Raw genomic sequence first — 22,608 nt, 5'->3', positions numbered from 1 at the left:
CGACTTACGACTTGTACTTCAAGGAAATCAGTCCTACCTAGGTGTATTTGTGTTAATGAATCCTATTCCTTGTAAATCAGCAAGGGCCAGGGGGAGATAGGCTCAATAGGTTATTCTTGGTAATAAATAAATATGTAGACACAAATACATATATGCATGCAATAACAATTGAAGAAAAAAAAATGCCAGGAATTTGAAGGAGAGTGAAGAGGGGTGTATGGGGTGGGCTTGGAGGAAGGAAAAGTTGTAGTTAAATTAGAATCATAAAATTAAACAATAAATCTCATCTTAGAATGAAGCATAATAAGATTACGAGTAGAAAAGGGAGGTGGTGTGAACACATGGATCCATGGTTATAAGATGAGGTGAATACATGAAAATGTTGATAAAATAAAACATAAGCTGCCTGCTTGCTGTTAAGACTGAGTAAGCATTGCTGTGGGGCAAACTCCCATCAAGGAACTCCTAAATGAGGAAAGAAAATGGCCTCAGACACAGTGGACACAGAACCTAAATATTAAAAGCACAGATTGTTTTAGGTCGCCTACCAAGGAACAGGAGTGCACCTGCTGAGTTGACTAGGTGCTTGTGGCCAGCGGTACTTCACTGCTATCTTAAGACAATACCATGTGAAATGAGTAGATGGTTCAAGAAGCATCTGAACATGGATGTCGGTGCTCCACGAGGATGAGGAAAGTAAACCTCAGAGGTGCGTGAGTGCGATGCCGACTCAAACAAACCAACAGCCACTCTGGCGGTACAGCCTGCGCTCTCTACACTTGGAAGGATTCCTGCAAATCTGAGGTGAGCCTGGACTTTCCTGAGAGCTCTAGGCTAGCCTGGGATACACAGAAAACATTATCTCAAAAAAATCAAAACAAAAAAAAATCAAAACAAAACAAAAAAGTATGTTTAAGAGAATAAATAATAACTAATATACAATTTAATATATAGTTTAATTTAAAGCCAAGAGATAAGTAACTTCATTTTATTCTTCAGTTCTGTGGGCAAAACAATGCTCACCCTTCTGAGAAGAAATGAAACTTCATGGGAGAAAGTATTTGGGGGAAAGCTCACTAAAACAGAAAATTCAAGTCTCACTGAACTATCATTTTGTGGATTCTTTAATTTTTTAAAAACAATAAAGGGAATGAGCATTTGTTTCTGGCTAGCACATAGAGAGTTCAGGTAATCATTGCATTTTGATTGATAATTGCCAGCGGTGGGCTGGAGAGTTTGGAGAGGTGGGTTTGTCTAAGCTAAGAGAGCCTGCGGTGCAAGCAGGAGGATTGGAGTTTGGATTCCAGAACCACAGTAAGCCCAGAGTCCAGCGAATGCCTGTCACGCCAGCACCAAAATAGGTGGAGACAGGGGGGTGCCTGAGAACTGCAGGCTTCCAGGCTTGCTGAGAAAACACAAGCTCCATGCTAAGCAAGAGAGCCTGCCAGAGTGAACAAGTGGAACTAGACAGAGAACACCTGACACCCTCCTTTGGCCTCTGCATGTGTTCTCTCTACAGGTACTAGCACATGCGCACTTGCACATTCGTGCAAACATACACACACACCCTGACACATACTTACACATGAATAAAAAAATAAGATAAGCAGAAAGCGGAGGAAGAAAAAGCTAATGACATGAAGAAAAAGAGACTAAGATTTTGACTTGCTTGGCATCAATTTCAGATTTCACAGGCTGAAGTTCCCAGGGACACAATGTCATTTAGTGTCCCCTGCCAGTGTCACTGTGTGCTTGGCATTAGTGGGTGTTCTGGGCTTGTCAGACAGTGGTCTGGCTGGGAGCACAGTTTCTGGCTATGCCTTCCCGGCACAGCATGTCCAGCCGTTCTGGAAACCTCACGACATTTTAACAACGTATTAAGACCAAAACAAACAAACAAAAAACCAGCCTAGATCTACAGGAGTGAGCTCCCGCTGGAAACCCTGCTGACTGATGATACAGGGAGACAAGCAGAGCCAGAGACCTGGAGAAGGAAGCAGGGCCAGGTGCTGGGAAACGAATGGAGTCACAGGACAGAAAGAAGTCGCCACAGCATCAGAAAAGGGAGAGAGGAAAATGATGGGACAGGACGCATCACCCCAGAGTGTCTGCTGTCATCTGCCATCAGTAGGCTCTTCACATTAGAAATTTCTAGAAATGACTCGGGAACAGACAGCCAAGTAAAATGAAAAGTTAAAGTCATGCACTAGAAAAGTTCTTATAAGACAAAAAGAAAGCGGATGGGGGTAGGGCATACGCTTGTCAGGGGAAAGAGAAAGGCCTCAGCAGAGATGGACAGAACCTTAGAATTCCTCTTTACATGGTGAATCCATCTCTTACACGTTCTGCTGTGGAATAAAAGGACAAGAACTTTTTAGCATAACTGCCAAGCCTGTGGGCACACAGTGTGGTCACACCTGCTGCCTCTTCCTCTAGATTCCTACGTGTCTATAACCCCAAACCGTTTCAAGTCCGGACATCTTACCAATATGGCCACCTGATAGCCTAATCGACACACCTTCCCATCCTGGCACTGCTGGTTGTCCACATTCAACTCTGTTGCCTCTTTTTACACAGTACTTGACACCTGCTAACCGTCTTAGTTTATTTATGTATTACGTTGATCATTGTCTTTCCTCTCAGAATATAGACAAAAAGAACGTAAACATTGCCAGTGTCTTCCACACTTCTAAAGCAGAAAAGTGGGGATCTTGGTTCTGAGGGGTGCTGGGAGAAACATCTTTAAAGGTTCACCTTGGCAGCCACCCGAGGCAGGGGACAGGAGATGGGCCAAACAATAGGTAAATTACAAGGATGAGACTCAAAGTCTAGGGAGCCAGGTGTCTGTAGTGGCTTTGACAAGGTCTGGATTCCTATACAAGCAGAGGCCATTCAATTTTCCAGGGCTGTATTCATGCTCAAGAAAGCTCTGAGAACAGGCTAGGCTCCCTGCTGGGGCTGCCCATGAGGGCAGGAGCTAAGGAAGGATTCTCAATGGCTGGCGGGATGCTGAAATCACCTGACATGCGCACAGAGGCACATAGTATAAGTGACTCTATGCTCAGTTTTGAAGAAACCACTAAACTCACTGAACTGACTTCAGGGAGAAGTCTGACAAGTACTATTAATATTAGGATCTGAAATCACATCAACCAATTTCTCACAACACATCTCTTACTGGGGGCTGGAGAGAAGGCTGTGGTTAGGAGCTCACGCTGCTGCTCTTGCAAAGGACCCAAGTTAAGCTCCCAGCACCCACATCAGATGGCTCACAACTGCCTAGAACTCCAGCTACAGGAGACGTGACTCCCATCCGTGGGCACCCGCTCTCACATGCTTATACTCACATGCAGATACATGAATAGGCACATATTTAAAAGAAAAAAAATAAGCTTTAAAAATATAAAATAAGTATCTTTCTAGATCTATCCATTTATCATCTAATTATATACTTAACAAGCTGTCATCTATCCAACCATTTCTTATTGGCTCTATTTTCCTGAACAATACTTGGTAATACAGCATACTCTAATATTCCTCCTTTGACATCCTCCTTTGTGTAGATCCATGGATATCTTTCTCAATATTATAGTTTTGTGGTCTCTCTCACATCTAAATTTCTGAGCCATTACTTCAATTTAGCCATAGATGGTTCTAGAACTATTTTATTTATTCAGAGATCCCTGAGCTACCTCCATATACATATTTTTTCAGTTTTACATTTTTATGAGTTGTTTTCCATTCTACAGTAATGACTTAAAATGGAAATCAACAATACAGCACAACTATTACCATAAAACCCTGTTCGAAGGAAAGTTTTTCTGTTAAAAGAGAATAACAAGTTTTGAGAATAAGTCAGCATACAGAAGGAGAAAAGGGTCTTGTCTCCTTACACTGAAGCTGGGTCTTTGGACACTCGACATTAATGTCACTCTCCGGTTGTGACCTCTGGGTCTCTTGGGCTCTCCATATTGTCCTCACCACTCTCGGTCTGGCCTTGTATTCTCCAAAGGCCAGAAATATAGAGAACTTGATGTCAGGGAAGACATCAGTAAATGTGGACACAGTGTGTGAGTCAGGGTGCTTGCTGCCGACACACGCTCACCTGCAGACACACGCTCACCTGCAGACTCAGGCTCACCTGCAGACACACGCTCACATGCAGACAGACACACGCTCACCTGCAGACAGACGCTCACCTACAGACACGCTCACATGCAGACACACGCTCACCTGCAGATACTCGCTCACCTGCAGACTCAGGCTCACCTGCAGACTCAGGCTCACCTGCAGACTCAGGCTCACCTGCAGACACACGCTCACCTGCAGACACGCGCTCACATGCAGACACACGCTCACCTGCAGACACCTGCTCACCTGCAGACACACGCTCACCTGCAGACTCAGGCTCACCTGCAGACACACGCTCACATGCAGACAGACACACGCTCACCTGCAGACAGACGCTCACCTACAGACACGCTCACATGCAGACACACGCTCACCTGCAGATACTCGCTCACCTGCAGACTCAGGCTCACCTGCAGACTCAGGCTCACCTGCAGACTCAGGCTCACCTGCAGACACACGCTCACCTGCAGACACGCGCTCACATGCAGACACACGCTCACCTGCAGACACCTGCTCACCTGCAGACACACGCTCACATGCAGACTCAGGCTCACATGCAGACACACGCTCACCTGCAGACACACGCTCACCTGCAGACACACGCTCACATGCAGACACACGCTCACCTGCAGACACACGCTCACATGCAGACACACGCTCACATGCAGACACACGCTCACATGCAGACACATTCTCACCTACAGACTCAGGCTCACCTGCAGCCTCATCTCACTTACAGATGGGTGCCCACCTGTAGGCACACACTCACCTGCAGATGCACACCCACCTGCAGACACACGCTTTTGCACACTTCTAATTAACTCTGCAGACCTGAAGCTCTGTGTAGGACAGTGGCCTTTCCTCACATTCACCAGTCTGTTTCTGGAATCCCAACTGTGAGTATTGCTAGTTCTCAGTGATCCTACTGCTCACACCTCCACATGATAAAAGCATAGCACTGCTGGGTTCGCCTTCCAGGGTGGCATGACCAGGGCATTGCTTAGGTACCCATGCTAGTCAAGTTTGTTTGGCTTTGGAAAAAAAACTCCAAACAAAATATTTTCAAAATGATATTTTTAGTCATTATATAGGAGGCAACGGAGGGGCAACTTAAACTGGCATCGTACCTTATATGCTAATATACTTTTGGGAAAAAATCAAGTTGTTTTTAATTTTTCCTATCACAGTCCATGATTTTACATATTAAGCGCTGGATTAAAAGTGTCTGTCACAAAACATGGGTGCTGGAGATTGAGCAAGTGTAGGTCCTCACGCTTCTGTAGCCAGCATCCTACTAACCGAACCGTGTCTCCAGTCCTGATCCCTGATTTTAAAACATGGTAGACATTCGAGATCAAACCCCTATATACTAAATGTGCCCTTGATTATGTAAATTAACTTAGTACCTGCAGTGCCAAACACAGAGGATATGCTTTCTAGAATAGTCCTGTGGACATCAGGATGAGACAGGATATATGCAAGTGTCCAGAATGCAATCTGCAAAAGAGGAACATAGACAACATGAAACCGTCTCACAAAGTAAACGCAGGCAGAGCTAGTGTTAGCCATAGACAGTTCAAAGAAGCAAGAACGGTGTGCCGGTCAACCTCAAAAGCATATTGTTACAAGCTGGAGAGATGGCTCAGCACTCAGGAGCACTGGCTGCCCTTCGAAGGACACAGGTTCCATTCTCAAAAACCTACATCACAGCTCATAGCCATCTGCCATTTCAATTCTGGAGGATCCGATGACCTCTTCTGGCCTCTGTGGGCATTGCACACATGTGGTGCTGAGACATGCCAATAAAATACCCGTACAAATAAAATAAAAATAAAGGGGGGAAACATTTTTTAAAGCAAAATATTACCACTCAAAACGACTAGATATTATAAACAATAGCAGTATCATATACCTTAGACATCAAATCTATAATTGATTCTTGCTGCACTTCAGCTATGGTATTTATAGAGAGTATATTTTCTGAACTAGGGAAGGTTCAGGATTGTGTTTACTAACAAGCAACATAAAATGTCACGTAGGCATACATTAAACATTCAGAACAAATCATAATGCTTAAGAATGTTAACACAACATGAAAATATTGTCGTAATTTAATTCCCTTAAAATACAAACGAAGCAGCAGACAGTGGTAGCACAGAGGCATAATCTCAACACTTGGGAAGTAGAGGCAGGGAGATTGCCACAAGTTCGAGAACAACTTGATTTGCAAATAAATGTCATAGCAGCCAGACCTATACAGCAAGACTGTGTGGAGAACGAGAGAGAATGTGTGGGAATGAGCCAGGACATTTTCTTTTTGCACATAAAGCATATTAATTATAAATAATCCCAGGAAGCCACACTTATATCTCAATAAGTAAATTATGAGGAGCCGGAGAGGGAGCTCAATGGTAAGACACTTGTACAGTATGGACAACGCACTCCCCCCAAATTAAAATAAAATTAAGACCAAGTGTGAGAGTTTGCTACAAGAAAAATAAAGTCACACCTCAACCAAGTACATCTGTAAAGTCTTTCTTTGTGGCCCATTAGGATTATTTGGTAGATAATATAATCTTCAATGCCCAATAGTAACTCAAGCTAATATATGAATGATTTCCTACTTGCTATTCGTAGGAGCTTGAAACCTCAGCCTAGGCTTTTAAAACCAAGCTGAATGCAGCTGTTTCCCATACAGATTGGATAGCAGAGATCTCTATTGGGACTGTAGTACATTATAAATGTCTCCTATTGCGTATACTCCATCCATCTTTTCGATCGGTTAAGAATCCTGCTTCTACCCTGGATCACTCGGCCAGCCAGTTTTGAATGCTTCTGTGAAGTAGCTTTTTTGCCTGTGCTTCTGTCCCCCAAATAAATGCCCGGTAACAGTCTTCATGCTTATGATTTTATTCAAGAGTTAAGGTAGTTTTGGAGATGGTTTTTCTTCATTTAATATTTACCAAAATATATTAGTTTGAATAAAAAAGGAGTATTTCATCTCTTCCCTATATATAAGATGTGTAAGATAAAACTGCTCATTTCTTTAAAATGTGCTTCCTGCTGAGGCCGAAGTTTTTGCTTCTAAGGCTAGACAACACAGGGGTGCAAAAAAATCCTGAGAAGCTTGGATTTTCCTTTTGCTTTTATTCCTATAAGCATCTACTGTGTTAAAGAAGAGATCATGAACTCCCGAGGTAATGGAGAAGGAAACAGGAGGAATCTGGGGACACTGGCAGGGTAGAAATAATGCAAACAACAGTACTCATGTATGAAATTCTGAAAAATGAAAAATTTAAAGAAGAATAAATAACGGTAAGTGTCAAAAACAAGAAAAAACTATTCATGAAATCAATTCTGAGGTGACCGAGGTAACACTTTGTATAACTTAAGTCTTCTTGGTTTCTTTGTTGCATTCCTTAAACAGGATGTCCCTTGAAATGATCTACTACTCCCCCGTGTGGTCACAAAAGGAAGTGCAGCATTGAAGGATTAAGCTGGAAGCGAGGAATGAGAAGACCAAGACACCTGCCATGCAGACATTCTAGGGCAGCATCCAGATTAGAAATGGCTCAGCCCGGAGATTACCTAGCTCAGCTTCACAGTGCCTAAGCCACTCTCTCCTGGGTCCCTCCTCAGGTTCTTCCTCCTGTGAACTAACCAATGGAAGTCTAAGCTATTGCATTTGATCAATAATCACTCTATGCTCCGTTCATCAGATTTGAAGTCAGAGTCCTTGCTGGGTAAGAATTCCCATGATGCTCCTTGATCTTTCAGCAATACAAGAAGGGCCTAGAGTCCCATCTGCCTGACTGGTTTTGGGAACCACAAAAACTGGGTGCCATTTATTTTTATGGCAAACACTAGAATTCAGGTCAGTAACAAATGGCTACACTGCGTTGTCAAGCGCCTATTTCCCTTCACAGATTTCTCACCTTTAAAATCTGCTGTTTTCTACCTTTAAGACAGAATTTTTGAGGATGGTTGAGCCATCTAAGAGGTTAACAGTACTTGTTACTCTTGCAAAGGACCTGGGTTCAGTTCCCAGCACCCAAGTACTAGTTCATAATACCCAGAAGTCTATTACTGTTGAGAGCTGCACTACCACACGTTTGGGGGCCAAAATGTTGCGGACCACTCTGTCAATGTTGGAACCCGCACTGCCAAAAGCCTTGGGGGCTAAATTGTTAGAGCTCATACTGCCCCAAGCTGCTCCGGTCGAGGTTCAGCAAGAGAGAGAGTGAGGACGGATTCGAGGAATGGAGATCAGACAGCATGTGATTCAATCCTCTTTATTCTTCAGTCTCTCTTCCTAGTCCAAGTCCTAAATCTTGAGTTCCTAGTCCCTAGTTCCTAGTCCCTAGTGCCTCCAAGTTCCAAGTTTTCAGTTCCAAGTTCTAGTCTCAAGTCTCATCCTAGTACAAGTGTCTAATAATTTCTTCTGTCTGCCTCTCGACTCTTATATGTTCACTTCTAAGCCATGCCTTTAAGCCACGCCTTTAGGTCAAGCCTTTAAGTCTTATCTCTAAATTACACCTTTAAGTTACACCTTTAAGTCTGCTCTAAATCACACCTTTAAGTCTCACACACCCAAGGGAAGATCCCGGGTATTTAAAACAAGATGTTATCAGAGTGTGCTCAGCTGTTGTAGGCTGTTGTAAACAAGTCTCTTGTCAGGGTATATGGCTCAAGATGACTTCAAAGATGATATCTGCCTTCTGTTGGCTCCCCACACATTACCAGGGGGAATCCGATATCAGCTGATCACCACAAGCACTAGGTGTGTACATAGTACATACATGTGCATGTAAAACACACATAAAGTAAAATAAACAAACCAAAACAAAACAGTGTACTTTTCATATAATGGTACAGGATGGCAATCCCAACACCTGGGATGTGGAGGCAAGAGGTTAGGGAGTTGGAGGCCATCCTTCCTGACATAACCAGTGTGAGGCCAGCCTGGGCTAAGTAACTACGTGAAGCTTTGCCTCCCCCTACAATAGTTAAGAGAGAAGAAGAACTTCTTTCTTTCAGAAGTTCCCCAAGAGGGGTTCCCCAGAGTTGCTACAATACCAGATCACTGTATGGAGTGGTCAGAGAAAGCCTCCATCACATCTAGCTCCAAAAGTCCATTCATTATGTTGTCCTCAAATAGAGGACATATCTGATATTAAACTGATAAGAAAATGTATCACACTTTTTAGCCAAAAGGACAAGAAGTGATTTCTGTCCTTCTTAAAATTAAGGAAAGTGTCAGACAAGGTGGCACATGCCTAAAATCCTAGACTCTACTTGGAAAACTGCAGCAAAAGAATCATGAGTTCAAGGCCAGCCTGGGACGTTGTCTCAATAAAGAACAAAAATCAAAACAAGAAAAGATAATAAAGAGTTAATAAAACTGTTTTTATGCAATACTGAATCAAAAAGCCAAAGTGGCCCTAAGGTCACGGACACATTTGCAAAAGGATTTCATAATTATTTTCCAATGGAGTAACAATATTATGCCAAAAGGGTCAAGTCCATTCTCCCATGCAGAAAGGAGAGCCACTGGTCACTAAAATACAGGGCACCAACACAAAGCCACTTGTTGGGGAGTTAAGAACAAAACTGAGAAGAGATGAGGAAGGAGGCTCTGAGGCTGGCTGCATCCTGGGAAATGAGCTGTGTTTCTGCAACAACGTCCAGAGGAGACACAATGGATGCTGAGGGAGTCTAAGAAGTACTCTCTATAAATACACCCTGTTTAAGCTCACTGAGTAGCTAGCCCCGGAAGTGGGGTTGGTCCTCCTACTTCAGACCCCAGTGTGTTAATATCACGAGTGCTTGAAGCCCCCACGTGTGAGGAATAGGGCCTCTCACTCTGTGACAGGGAAGAAAGACAACAGACAGCAAAATAGCTCAAGACAGCATTGTGCCCTTGGGAACAGCAGGAAGGTAAAGCATTTCTAACAGGTGCTACCACAGTTTAGCCCATAATGTAAGAGTTCATACAGCAGGAAAGAGAAGAGGGTAGGAAAGCCACAGCAAGCTCACCCATGGTGAGCAAGTTCAATTGGGAACTCTAGCTGCCGTAACTCCCCCGTTGATTTCTGAGAGGTGTTGTGAGCACCTGATGATGCCATCTCTCTATGTTGCTGTTCTTTTACTTGGAAGCCTCACTTGAGAGAACTGCTTCGGTTGGGACTCTTCCTGTGGGGAACCAGCATTGGGTATCTTAAAATGCTTTCCGGTTGATTTCTGGCTGGATGTTTTGACTGCCTGATTTGATGTTTTTCTATGTATCCATCCATCCATCCATCCATCTGCCATCTGTTCATCATTTGCTATGTATTCTTTTACTTTGGTTTGTTATATACCTAAGAAATGAACTCATTTAAAATTCAAAGTGATGGCTACCCTAGATCATTTTTTTTCTCTGTAACATTCCAGACAATCTTCTGTCAGTCACATATAGGCCACCATGCCATTAAGTCTGAGGAGAATGAGGGCCACAATGGCTGCTGAGCATAGTCATAACTTCAGAGAAGCGGCAGATAAAAATGGCCAAAGTCAGCGTTGGTATTTCTGACTTTTTTTATTAAAAAAAAAAAATGTTCTAGAAAAGTTCACTTTCTAGCCAGGAACATCTTACAATTAGGAAATGGCCTTTCCATCAAGATAATCTCATGAAATATGGCCAATACCTTGAGATGGTCTGTCAAAACACACCTAGGTCACAACAAAGCCTCCTGGTGGGCTGGTAGCAATCCCAGGTAAAGAACAGGCTGTGAGTCCCAAGGGCTTCAAGGTAGGAGAGAGGAAATACTGATCCCACCTGGGCCAGGAAATGACCCACCCACCACTTACAGCTCTTAGGGCTTCTTTAGCAATGGGTGATCCTAAAATCTAAGAGAATAGAGCCATGACCCTCCTGGCCATTGATGGATTACAGTGGCTCATGGGGAATGGCGCTATTAGGAGGTGTGACCTTGTTGGAGCAGGTGGGATATTGTTGGAGGAAATGTGTCACTGGGGTAGGCATGAGGTCTCAGATGCTTGATCCAAGCCCAGTTGGCATCTTTCTCTTCCTGCTGCCTACTGATCCAGATGTAGAACTCTCAGCTACCTCTATAGCACCATGTCTGCCTGCACACCATCAGGCTTCCCACCATGATGACAATGGAATCCTCTGAACTATAAGCCAGCCTCAGTGAATTATCTTCCATCATAAGAGTTGCCATGGTCATGGCTTCTCTTCACAGCAATAAAACCCTAACTAAGACAGAAGTTGATACCAGAAGTGGAGTATTACTGTGATAGGCCTGACCATGCTTTTGTTTGGAGAAATATGGACTTTGGGACTTTGGATTTGAGATTCAATTGAACCCTTTAAGTGGGGCTTAATTAGCCATCCTCTTAGGAGCACGGAAGACAGTGGCATGGATGATGATTTTAACTGTGGGACCCTGGCTTGTGATGTTCCAGAGGAACAAAGTGTTTGTGTGTGGCCTAGAGACACTTCTTGTAATATTTTGCTGGAAAATATGGTTGCTTTCTGCCCTTGCTTTAAAAAAAAAAATCTGCTTGAGGCTAAATTGAAGAGCTTGGGATTAATTGCTTTAGCAGAGGGAATCTCAAAACAGCCTAGAATTATCTCTGTCGTGTGGTTATTATGGCTCATTCTAATGAAGATCTATCATAAAAAGGAACAAGATGAGCAAGGAAAAATACAAAATGTACAATTAAAGGAGAAAAGAGGTACCAGGAAGTGGAATAGAGTTAAACCCTGTGTTCAAGGGGAAAACAGATGAAAGAAAACCCTGATGTTTAATAGAATAAAAAAAAGTGATGACCTCAGAGCAAGATCCCACCCACCTAAGCTTCCAACTTGTAAAAAGGAATTAAAAGTACAGGTCCCGATGTGGTGGTTTAAGCCTTTAATCCTGGCACTCTGCGGGCAGAGACAGGTGGGTTTTTGAGTCCAGGGCCAGCCTGGTCTAAGTTTCAGGACATCCAAACTTGGGCAATAAAGGAAACCACTGAAAACATAAAACTAGTGAAGACATAACTGAACAAGGGGACCATATTTTAACATCAGTAAGCAGCAAAACTTGGCAGCTTGGGCCACATGGTTTTGACTTTAGAGCTAAAGATAGAAGAAAAGAGTTGTGGAATCTCCCTCCATGACTAAGGAAAGCCACTGAGGTGTGTGTCAGGGGTGTCCTTGCCTGAAGGCCTAGAGAGGCCATTGCATGAAGCTGTGAAGATCAAGCCTGGGTTGCCTTCGAGACCCCAAGATGCTGGAGATGCCAGAGTCATGGGATACCTACTGAAGAAAGCTGCTAACAAGGAGTGGAACCAGCCCAGGGGAGAGAAGTGTGTAGCAGTCAACAAAGGGGAAAAAGAGTTGGAGATCTGAGGAGCCCTTTGACATTAGACACAGAGATGACATAAGCAGAGTTAGGAATTTGCCCAGTTGGTGTTCGGTCTTGCATTGGTCTAGTGTTTCCTCACTATGATTCTTTCCCTTCCTTTTGGAATGATAATGTATATCTTGTGCCTTTGTATGTTGAAAGTATGTGATCTGCTTTTCATTTTGATTTCACAGGAGATTGCATTTAAGAGGTTGTCATGAGTCTCAGAAGAGACTTGGAAGGTTTATAGGGTTGAGACTAATATGGGGACTTTTAAAGTTGGACTTAATGCATTTCTGCATTTTGATACGGCTACAAGGCTATGGGGTCAGGGTGTGGAATGTGGTGGTTTAAAAGAAAACGGCCTCCATAAGCTCATAGGGAATGGCACCCGTAGGAGGTGTGTTCTTGTTGGGAGTATGTGTGGCATTGTTGAAGGAAGTGTGGCATTTATCTCTTCCTGCTATCTACTGACCCAGATGTAGAACTCTCAGCTCCTTTCCCCGGCGCCATGTCTGCCTGCACACCACCATGATGATAATGGACTAAACCTCCGAACTATAAGCCAGGCCCAGTTAAATGTTTTCCTTTATAGGAGTTGCCATGGTCATGGTGCCTCTTCACAGCACTAAAACCCTACTGTAGTGATCTGAATATGCTTGGCCCAGGGAGTGGCACTATTAGGAGGTGTGCCTTGTTGGAGGAAGTATGTCAGTGTGGGGGTGGGCTTTGAGACCCTCCTCCTGAGGACAGTCTAATCCTGGCTTCCTTTGGATGAAGATGTAGAACTCACCATGCCTGCCTAGAGCCATGGTTCCTGCCATGATGATAATGAACTGAACCTCTGAACCTGTGAGCCAGCTCCAAGAAGTTTTGCCCTTTATAAGAGTTGCCTTGGTCGTGGTGTCTCTTCACAGCAATGGAAAAACCCTAAGATACCTACCTAAGACAGGAGTCAAGCATTTGGGACTCATGGCAATCTATATCTATATTCATTATTAATGGGCCATTGAAAGAAGCCTTTGATTTCATGAGGGTGATGTTTTTATGTACAGCACATTGAATTAACGAGCATCAATTCTGTTAAGCACTTTTTATTATTTCCAGGAAAATCCTCCCAACCATCCTTGGAGGGAGGTCAGATGAGGACACAGATGCAGGCTGGGAGAGGTTAAAGGACTATGTGGCCCACCGTCACCCAGCTATGGGAACTGGCTTCAGATCTGATGCAAAGGCCTTTCCAAGGTCTCTTGCTCATGCTTCAACCTGCCTCTGGGAGGTGCCAACAAGGAAGGTCCAGCAAGATGAATCTTTCAGTCAGTGTCAAACACGGTTTTTTCAGACCAGTGCCAGGTCCAATCTCAAAGGACAGACCTCTGTGTCCGATCAATAGTGCTTTGTGTGGCTTTCTTCAGGGGGACCTTTCTGGTGAGATCCTGAGAACTAATCCTCTGACTGTGGCTGTTGTGTGCATGTTTGGGAAGTTGCCCTTTAGTTTTGATGTAGCTCAGACAGTTAGTTGAGAAGAGTCAAAGAAGAACATCAGAGCGTGTAGAGTAGGGGGAAGCATAGGTTCTTCACTTGGGTGGCCCTGATGAAATACAGATTCTCATGGGTGGCACATGTTTGAGTAGCAGTGTCGGAATATCTGCCTCTGTGCTGTGTTCTTTACAATGGGTTAAAAGAAGTAGAGTTATTGGAACCTAGAAATCCCCTTCAGAAACAGGAAGGAGAAATGTGTGATACTTACACATTGGTTTTATTTCTAGTTGTTAAAGAAAAGAGTGACGGGGGGGGGGGGGATGACCACACTTATCAGAGATGGGCTGAGTGTTGCTATTTCCTCAAACACAAATCCAGAGACAGTCATTCTTACATTACAGCCAACAAAAGGAATCAGAGCTGACAAAGCAGAGAACTGCAGATAGATGCCCTAGCGTTCAGCTAGTTCATAGTAGCTTTAAAAGAAAATACACATATACACAGAGAGACAGACAGACAGAGACAGACAGACAGTCAGAGACATGTAGATGGGAATCTCTTGGGAAGAAGGAAGCAAATGTAGTAGAAATAGGGTCAAGAGAGGATAATCATGGTGACCATAAGTCATGTTCAATGGTATACATGGATAGAGATGTCCTAAGGAGCCCCATTATTTTGATTACTTAGTAAAAAATAATAATAATAATCGGAAATGGTTGCCCAACACTGTGTGTCCTGTCTATAATCTCAGCCCTTGAGATTAAAATTATAAGGGAAGCCTGGGACTACATAGCAAGACTTTGTACATCAAAACAAAGACTAAATTAATTAGTCTACTAAAACAAGTACATCGAAATGAATGGTTTTTATAGGTCCCTGTAATCTTTAGATGTGCAGTGAATTTCAATGCCACAAGCCCTATTTATAGAGAAACTTTGTAGAACAGAGGGGCCAAGAAATGCAAGCAGTATTGGTACTCAGGAGGAGAGGGAGAGCTCACATTCAATGGACTCTGACTAGAGCATCTTTAGAGCATCTTCTTGGATGCTCACAGAGACTGTGTAAGCAAATGAGCAACCCATGCCTAGGACCCTGTCAGAAGTTTTATGTTCAGATTCATATTCTCTCCCACCCTTCCCCCTTCTCTCCCCTTTTCCTGTAAAGGAAATAGAGACACAGAGGTTTTCCATAGCTACCACTGTGGCTGGAGATAAGCAATTCCATAGGAAACCATCACCTTGGTTCAAAACTGGGGCTAGGCTTTGTCCAACTGCACAGCACACAGAACATACAGCCTAACAGTCAGGGGTCTTTAAACGGTACACAGAGGACCACAGAGGGCAAGTTTTTCTTGGGCTAGTTGCATGACAGGGGGAAGAATTCTCTCTGGATGTACATTTTGCCCCCTTAATATTTGGGGGTAGGTTGCCGGGGACTGGGGGTTTTGATGCTTCTATGTGAGTGCTGTACATGCTGTACATGTATGTGAGTGTGTGTGCCTGGTGTGTTTGCATGTGTTTCTGTGCATAAGTGTGTGCAGACATGTGTGCATATGTACACTCTTATCTATAGAAGCTAGGGGTTGATGTCAGATGCCTTCCTCACTGAGACAGAATTTCTCAGTGAACCCACAGTTCACTCAGTAGGCTTGGCTAGTTGGCCAGCTTGTCCCAGGGATCTCGGGTCTCAACCTCTCAAGTACTGGGATTATAGGCAGCCTGCCACACCCACCGGGATTCATGAACTCTGGCCCTGTAGCTCATGAGGCAAGCATTTCCCCCACTGAACCAGTTAATCATGTTTTATCAAGCATTCACTTTTTGAAAAAAAAAAATTCTTACATCCAATTTCACTGCCATAAATAATACAAAACACACACACAAGCTAAGCAGATGAAATAAAGCATCGTTGCCTCCCATGTACTTACAGGAGTAGCATTGGCCAGAGCAGCCCAAAGTATGAGCAGTCCGTAATTTGGACTGTATTGACGTGTTTTCATCTCCACGATTTCCAACATGGCCTGAAAGAGGGTCTGTGAGAGAAATGACTATTGTTAGACCAGGACTGTGTGACAAAGACTGATGTCCACAAACAAGAAATCATTCTATTTTTTTTTTTCCTCTGCGGGTATTCTATACATTTGTTAGTGTGTGTGTGTGTGTGTGTGTGTGTGTGTGTGTGTGTGTGTGTGCAAGCGCATGTGCACAGGGAGGTCAGAGGTCAACACTGAGTGTCTTTCCTCCATCATGTTCCACCTTTCTTTTTGAAACAGAGTCTCTCACTGAGCCTGAAGCTCTTTAGCCCTGCTACCCTGGCTGGCCAATGAGCTTTAGGAATCCACCAACCTCAACTGAGTGCTATAGATACTGGCAGGTGTCTCTACACACAGACTTTTTTTTTTAATGTGCATTCTGGGGATCCCAAACTCAGGTTCCCAGGCTCGCTCATTAAGTACTTTGTCTAGACTGAGCCATGACCCTGGAATCATTCAGTTGTCTTTAATCCAAGAGAGACTGTGTCTACATTCTAAGGCACGTGTACACTGGGTGTTATCATGGGAATGGGGAACGCAATCTCCAGCAGAGCTTAGCTGGTATTTCTGCCTTTGGCTTCACTAATAAGGAAATGAATGATCGTGTATAAATCACTTCACTATTCCATGGACTGGATTTCCTCATCAGAAAGACAACCATGATATGGTTCTTACATCATAAAAAATTGACAGTAAATTAGTAGAGTTGCCAATAAAATACATGTTAAATTGTAATTGTGTCCTGTGATACAGCCTACTGTGAGAATAAATTCTAAAATTCCCAAGTTTCATTTTGTTGTTGTTTGTAGCATCTACTTTGTTATCCTATAGAATAGAATGCCTTCATGTTGTGAGGTAATAATACTAAAGTAATGTATGTACGCGTGTCCAGTGTATCACTTGGGCATATCCACTCCCACACATTTCCTAGGAAAAATGGTTTTGTAATAATCACTGTCTATTCCTATGTTCACCATATATATCTTAGTGAAGGAAGAGGACACTTACTCCAGAATGGCCTGAAGATTCATGTGCTTTTATGTCTTCAATATTTTTCTCAAACAGTGCTAGGAGCCATCTTTTAGATTTTGACCACTTTCTGTATAAGAAAGAAAAAAAAAATCATATAAGCAGTGACTTGCAAGGGTGTTTAGGGCGACAGGCCAGAATATAAAGGAACAGAAGGTCTCTGAGAATGGAATACTTTGCTCAGATTTCTTCTTGGCCTCCAGTTAGAATTTCCAAAGAGGCTCACTCCTGAATTATAAGACCACAGGTAAAACTGAGGGACAAGACAATACATTTCACTGGCTTTTTTAAAGTAGCTACTGAGATTCGTAGTGGACTCCCATTACAGGAGAAAATTGTTAGCCAATTGCTTGGGTCATATTCAATGTGCCTGTCCCAGGAGAGACAGGGTGAAGGTCCAACACAGAGGCCATATGTTGACTAAGCCGAGTCAAGTCCAAGAGTGATCATCATTTTATTCCTTTCTGGCTATTACCACCACCCACTGCAGGTGATCTGGGTCCTCTGCAAAATCAAATGCTGAAAATCTCAACACTAAGGTGATGGTATCAGAGAACAGGGTGTTGAGCACAGTTATTTCATGATAGGATGAACCCCTTATCAATGGGATTAGCGCCTTTATAAAACACTGGAAAACACTTGATTGCCTCTGCCACCCAGAAGGCACAGTCTCTCTGTCTCTCTCTGTCTCTCTGTCTCTCTGTCTCTCTGTGTCTCTCTGTCTGTCTGTCTGTCTGTCTGTCTCTCTCTCTCTCTCTCTCTCTCACACACACACACACACACACACTGTTTTTCAGAAAGGAAGGGAGAGGACATATAGAAAGGGAGGCAGGAAGGAGGAAAGAGAGTAGAGTGAGAGAAAGAAGTCTATCTCTTCTTGTTCCTCCTTCACTTCACACACACACACTTAAATAAGCAGGCTATAGAGTCTGGTGAGACAGTGCACTCCTGCAAAACCAGCACCCCATGAGCTGGGCCCATGAATTCCAGAGCCAGCTTAGGCTTTGCATGTAGTGAGAACACTGCACCCCCTCCCATGACCATTACAAAAAAGAAGTCCACAGAAACAGCTTCTTTCCATCTCAGCTCATGTTACTCTACTGAAGAGAAAGAAATATGAAAGAAAATGACTGGGACTAGAACTCAGTGGACAAAGCACTTGCCACACACTATTAAGGACCAGAAGAGTTTGAGTCTCCAGAACCTACAAAAATCTGGATGCGGTGGTAGCATTCATGTGTAATCCCTGCATTCCAGCAGAGAGATGGGAGGTGGACACAACAGAATCAATCCCTAGAAGCTTGGCCAACTAACCTGAATTATGCTGAGATGTTTAGACCCTGTCTAAAACAAGCTGGGAGGCAAGTGCCAAAACCCAGCATCCCCACCCACCCGCCGACCTTCACACATACACACCGCAGGTGCAGTATATGCCCCCTCCACATATATCATACATACATTATACTTACATGAACGTAAAAATAAAGTAGAAAATAAATAAGAGAAATGAAAGCTAGAAAGGTAGCTCAGAAAGTACAAGGCTTGATGTGTGAGCTTAAGGACCTGGGTTCACATCACCAGGATGACGTAAAAGCCAGCGCGGCAGTGCGCGTTTGTAACCTCCATGCAGAGATGAGGAAGGTCGGGAGGCTCAATGACCAGCCAGTCTAGCCAAAATGGTGAGTGACCCTGCCTCAAAAAAACCTACAGTCAAGGATGACAAAGCAGGACAGCTGATGTCCTCCTCTGGCCTCCACACTCATGCTCAAAGGTGGGCACACCTGTGCACTCACATAGCGGAGAGGGAAATAACAATATAAATAAGTTGTTGAAAAGAACCAATCACAGAACGGTACCCTACCTCAGAAGCCATCCTGGCAGCTGGGAGCCATACTCAAAGCCCTCATCATAGGCTTTAAACTGCTGGTAGAATTCCTTGATTTTCCTCTTGTCTGTGAAAAACAACCCTTTCATAAAGAGAGTACTGAGTGTGGCTGGATAAAATAGATGCCTGCAAAGACAGAAACACTCGGGAAGTCAACCTAGCAGGCAATAGGAAAAGCTCCAGGGTTGGTGGTTCTCAACCTGTGGGTCACGGCCCCTCCGGGGATTCAAATATCCTATTTATATTACAATTCATAACAATAGAAAAACTACAGTTATGATGTAGCAACAAGGTGATTTTATGGCTGGGAGTCACCATAACACGAGAAAACGTCTTAAAGGGTAGCAGCCTTAGGAAGGTTGAGAACCACTGCTCTAGATACAAAGGCAGCATTCTCTTAAAATGACAATTGAGCAGGGGGTCATGTGCCATGGGATACAACTCTGGGGAAAAGGTATTCGCAGGTTTTAACATTTGCTGGTGGATGTCCAGCTGTGCTTCAAGGATGACTAAAACTTAACAATATTTATCTAAAGAGTTAAAAATCCTTTCTTTTTAAAAAAAAAAAAAAAAAAAACTTTTTTTTTAAATTAAGTGTGTGTGCATGTTTCTCTGGATTTCAAAATTTTACCTAGTGGGTTAATGTACTCTAACTAGGCCACTATGAGGAAAAAAAAAAAAAAAAAAAAAAAAAAAAAAAAACCCAACAACTCATTCAGATTCTAATTGATGGGCATTTTCTAGTTGAGCACATATAAAGATATGTGCATGTGAATGCCAGTGCCTTGGAAGATCAGGTAGGTCAGATCCCCTTGTCGCTAGAGATATAGGCAATTGTGAGCTGTGTAATCTAGGTGCTGGGAGCCAAACCTGGGTCTTTGGGAAGAGCAAGTGAGCTCCTAATTCATGAGCCCTCTCTCCAGGCCCAAAGATTTAAAAATCCATTCTAAAGAAGTATTTTAGGTCCAGACAAATACAAAAACAACAACCAAAAATACATAACTAGGCTGGATGAGCGAAATTCAGTAGGAATGGATTTAGTAAAAAGTAACAACGAGGATACCACTGTAAACAACTAGGACACTCTTTGTGTGTATCAGTAAATACACTAGCAAAAAGGGGTTACCGTAACCATTAATTACCTTAGTTCTCACAAAATTCTGCACATTCAAACTATTGCCTACTGAAATATCTGTTGATGTTACTGGTTGTGGCATGAAGGAAATGAGAAATGCCCCCTATAGGCTTCTCTATTTGAAGCCTTGGTCTCACTAGTGGCACTATTTGGGAAGCTTATGGAATTTTTTAGGAGGTGGAGCCTTGCAGCAGGAAGTACATCACTGTGGGGTGGGACTTTGAATGTTTATATCTTTCTTCCAGCTCATTCTCTCTACCTTTAGAGTCTTGGGATGCTACTTGGGTGAGAAAGAGCTTTGATAATTCAGTTGTTCATGTGGAGACTTGATATGCATGTGGGGGAATTTTTGTGCATGTGGGGAACTTTGTATACATGTGGAGAATGTTCATGCATGCAGGGATTTTTTTTTTATACATGTGAAAACCTTCTGTGCATGTGGAGACCCATTATACACATGAAAATATTTACTCATGTGGTGAATTTTCACACATATAGAGAATACCTATCTATGTATAAAATGTTTCTTATGGACCCCATACCCAACCTTCACCTTTTCCAGGGAGCCTGCCTGTGTGTCAGGGGCATCTCTGTCTATACACTGAAGCCCTAGAATCAGCCATAGGCTTGAAGACAGCAGTAGGCCTAACATGCATGCCTGCTACCACAAAGTCTTGGGTCTCTGTGGAAAAACACTAGAACAGATGGCTAGAAGCTATTGTAAACAAACAGCTTTGATAGATAGTTGCCAGGCTCTAGTCATAGACCTTGTAAATAGGTGACCTTGGTAGATAGTACCAACTTAGATTAGGACAAGTGAATTATAGGCGGAGTCATAGTGTCCTGTCCCCTGAACCTTCACCCAGCTGACACACTGTACTGAAAGATATCTGTACTCCCCCTGAACACTACGCTCCTGTGTCATCCCCTTCCCCACATCCTGCCTTTTTGTGTATATAACCCCTGTGTGAAAAAGTGAAAATTACGGTTTGATCAGCCTATAGACAAGCAGTCTTTCTTTGTGTTAGCCTGCACCCCATCTTCTCTTCCAGGTGACCTCCCCAGACCCCTGTTTAATGCCTTGCTGGACAGGATACCTGTGAACACACTAACTCCCCGAATCACTCCCCTTCCTCTCCTGTCTCTTACACCCTTGTTTTCTTTCTCAGAAACCCTCAAGGTCCTGATGCCCACACTGACTTTCCCTGAGCTTTTTTCTTAAGTCTCACAAACATATTCTGGGTCCCTCTCACCTACTTCTGAGTTCATCTTCTCCTCTTTCCTCTCAAGTCTTGCTATCCTAATAGCACAATAAGCAGCAAATGGTGCAGCCACGGCAATTACGAGCAGGAATTCAATATGGCAAAAATGTAATTGCTACAACCACTAAGGGGAAATTAGTTTGCGTCTGTCAAATGACTGCTGGTTGATTTGCTCACCATCAACTGAGAGTGCTTAACTAGAAACTGCCCATTAATTACAATTAAAATGAGTTGTTTTTTTTTTTAAATCTCATAATGGCCTGGTTAGAGTACATTAATCTACCAGGTGAATTTTAAAATCCAACATGCTTGTTTCAGGTTTGTATCTGGAGATTAAAACAACTACAATTTACCTTACAAAGTCATTCAGGTCCATTGTTCCATGAGTACCTAAACCTTCCAGTTGATCATGAAATTCTTCAGTCAGCTGCCCAGTAAAGTGCTGTGTGTTGAGAGGTCCCATCTTCCCTTTCAACAAGATATATAGTTTTTCATTCAGTGCAAAGAAGATTTTCTTTGGAATCCATGCTAAAGACAAAGGGAACTATTTTCAAAAGAGGCAACAATCCCTCAGTGGAATATATATATATATATATATATATATATATATATATATATATATATATTATAGACATTGGCACATAAAATCATTAAATCTGTTTGCAAGGTCATCTATGAGTGAATGATAGGATGATCTTTCTAGCCCTTCTTCCTCCAGATCTACATTCAAGGTATATCTAAGGTGAACTGAAGGGTGGATGATGGAGGGAGAGAATGCTGGGGGTGGGGGGCATTTTAGGATGAGGTAGAAACATAGTACAATGGAAACTCCCAGGAATCTACAAGGGTGACCCTGGCTAAGACTCATCATAATGGCAGGTAGGGAGCCAGAACCAGTCATTTCCTATAACCAGGCAAGACTTCTAGTGGAGGGATTGGGACACCATCAAAACTATATACCTACAATTTGTCCTGCCTGCAAGATGTGCCAGGATAAAGATGGTACAGAAATTGTGGGAGTGGTCAACTCATGTGGTGTGGTCCATCTCAAGACCTATGCCACAAGTGAGAGCCCATCCCTGACACTGCCTGGAGGGCCAGGAACAGGAGGATGAATAGCCCAGAAACTGAGGATAGAACAAACATGACCAGAAAAAACAAAGTCAGGGGCTGGTGAGATGGCTCAGTGCTTAAGAGCACTGGCTACTCTTCCAGAGGTCCTGAATTCAATTCCCAGCAACCACATGATGGCTCAT

At 43.2% G+C, this 22,608-nt stretch overlaps 1 protein-coding gene and 1 pseudogene across 2 annotated transcripts in view; both read right to left on the bottom strand.

Annotated features, from left to right (window-relative positions):
• Positions 1 to 22,608, bottom strand: part of Cyp39a1 (cytochrome P450 family 39 subfamily A member 1) — a 74,475-nt gene that overhangs the window by 41,463 nt on the left and 10,404 nt on the right. For both annotated transcript variants that reach the window (XM_034521098.2, XM_034521099.2), the window contains exons 3-7: positions 21,706 to 21,880; positions 18,932 to 19,081; positions 17,050 to 17,140; positions 15,937 to 16,041; positions 5,538 to 5,628 (exon numbers count right to left, since the gene is read on the bottom strand). In XM_034521098.2, coding sequence (XP_034376989.1) covers positions 5,538 to 5,628; positions 15,937 to 16,041; positions 17,050 to 17,140; positions 18,932 to 19,081; positions 21,706 to 21,880 — 612 coding nt within the window. The remainder of the gene's footprint in view (positions 1 to 5,537; positions 5,629 to 15,936; positions 16,042 to 17,049; positions 17,141 to 18,931; positions 19,082 to 21,705; positions 21,881 to 22,608) is intronic.
• LOC117722798 (U2 spliceosomal RNA) lies at positions 9,180 to 9,358 on the bottom strand (annotated as a pseudogene).

The sequence above is a fragment of the Arvicanthis niloticus genome, chromosome 17, assembly GCF_011762505.2.
Source record: "Arvicanthis niloticus isolate mArvNil1 chromosome 17, mArvNil1.pat.X, whole genome shotgun sequence".
NCBI lineage: Eukaryota > Metazoa > Chordata > Mammalia > Rodentia > Muridae > Arvicanthis > Arvicanthis niloticus.
The sequence above is the reverse complement of the archived record's forward strand: the minus strand, read 5'-3'. Positions and strand labels throughout refer to the sequence as shown.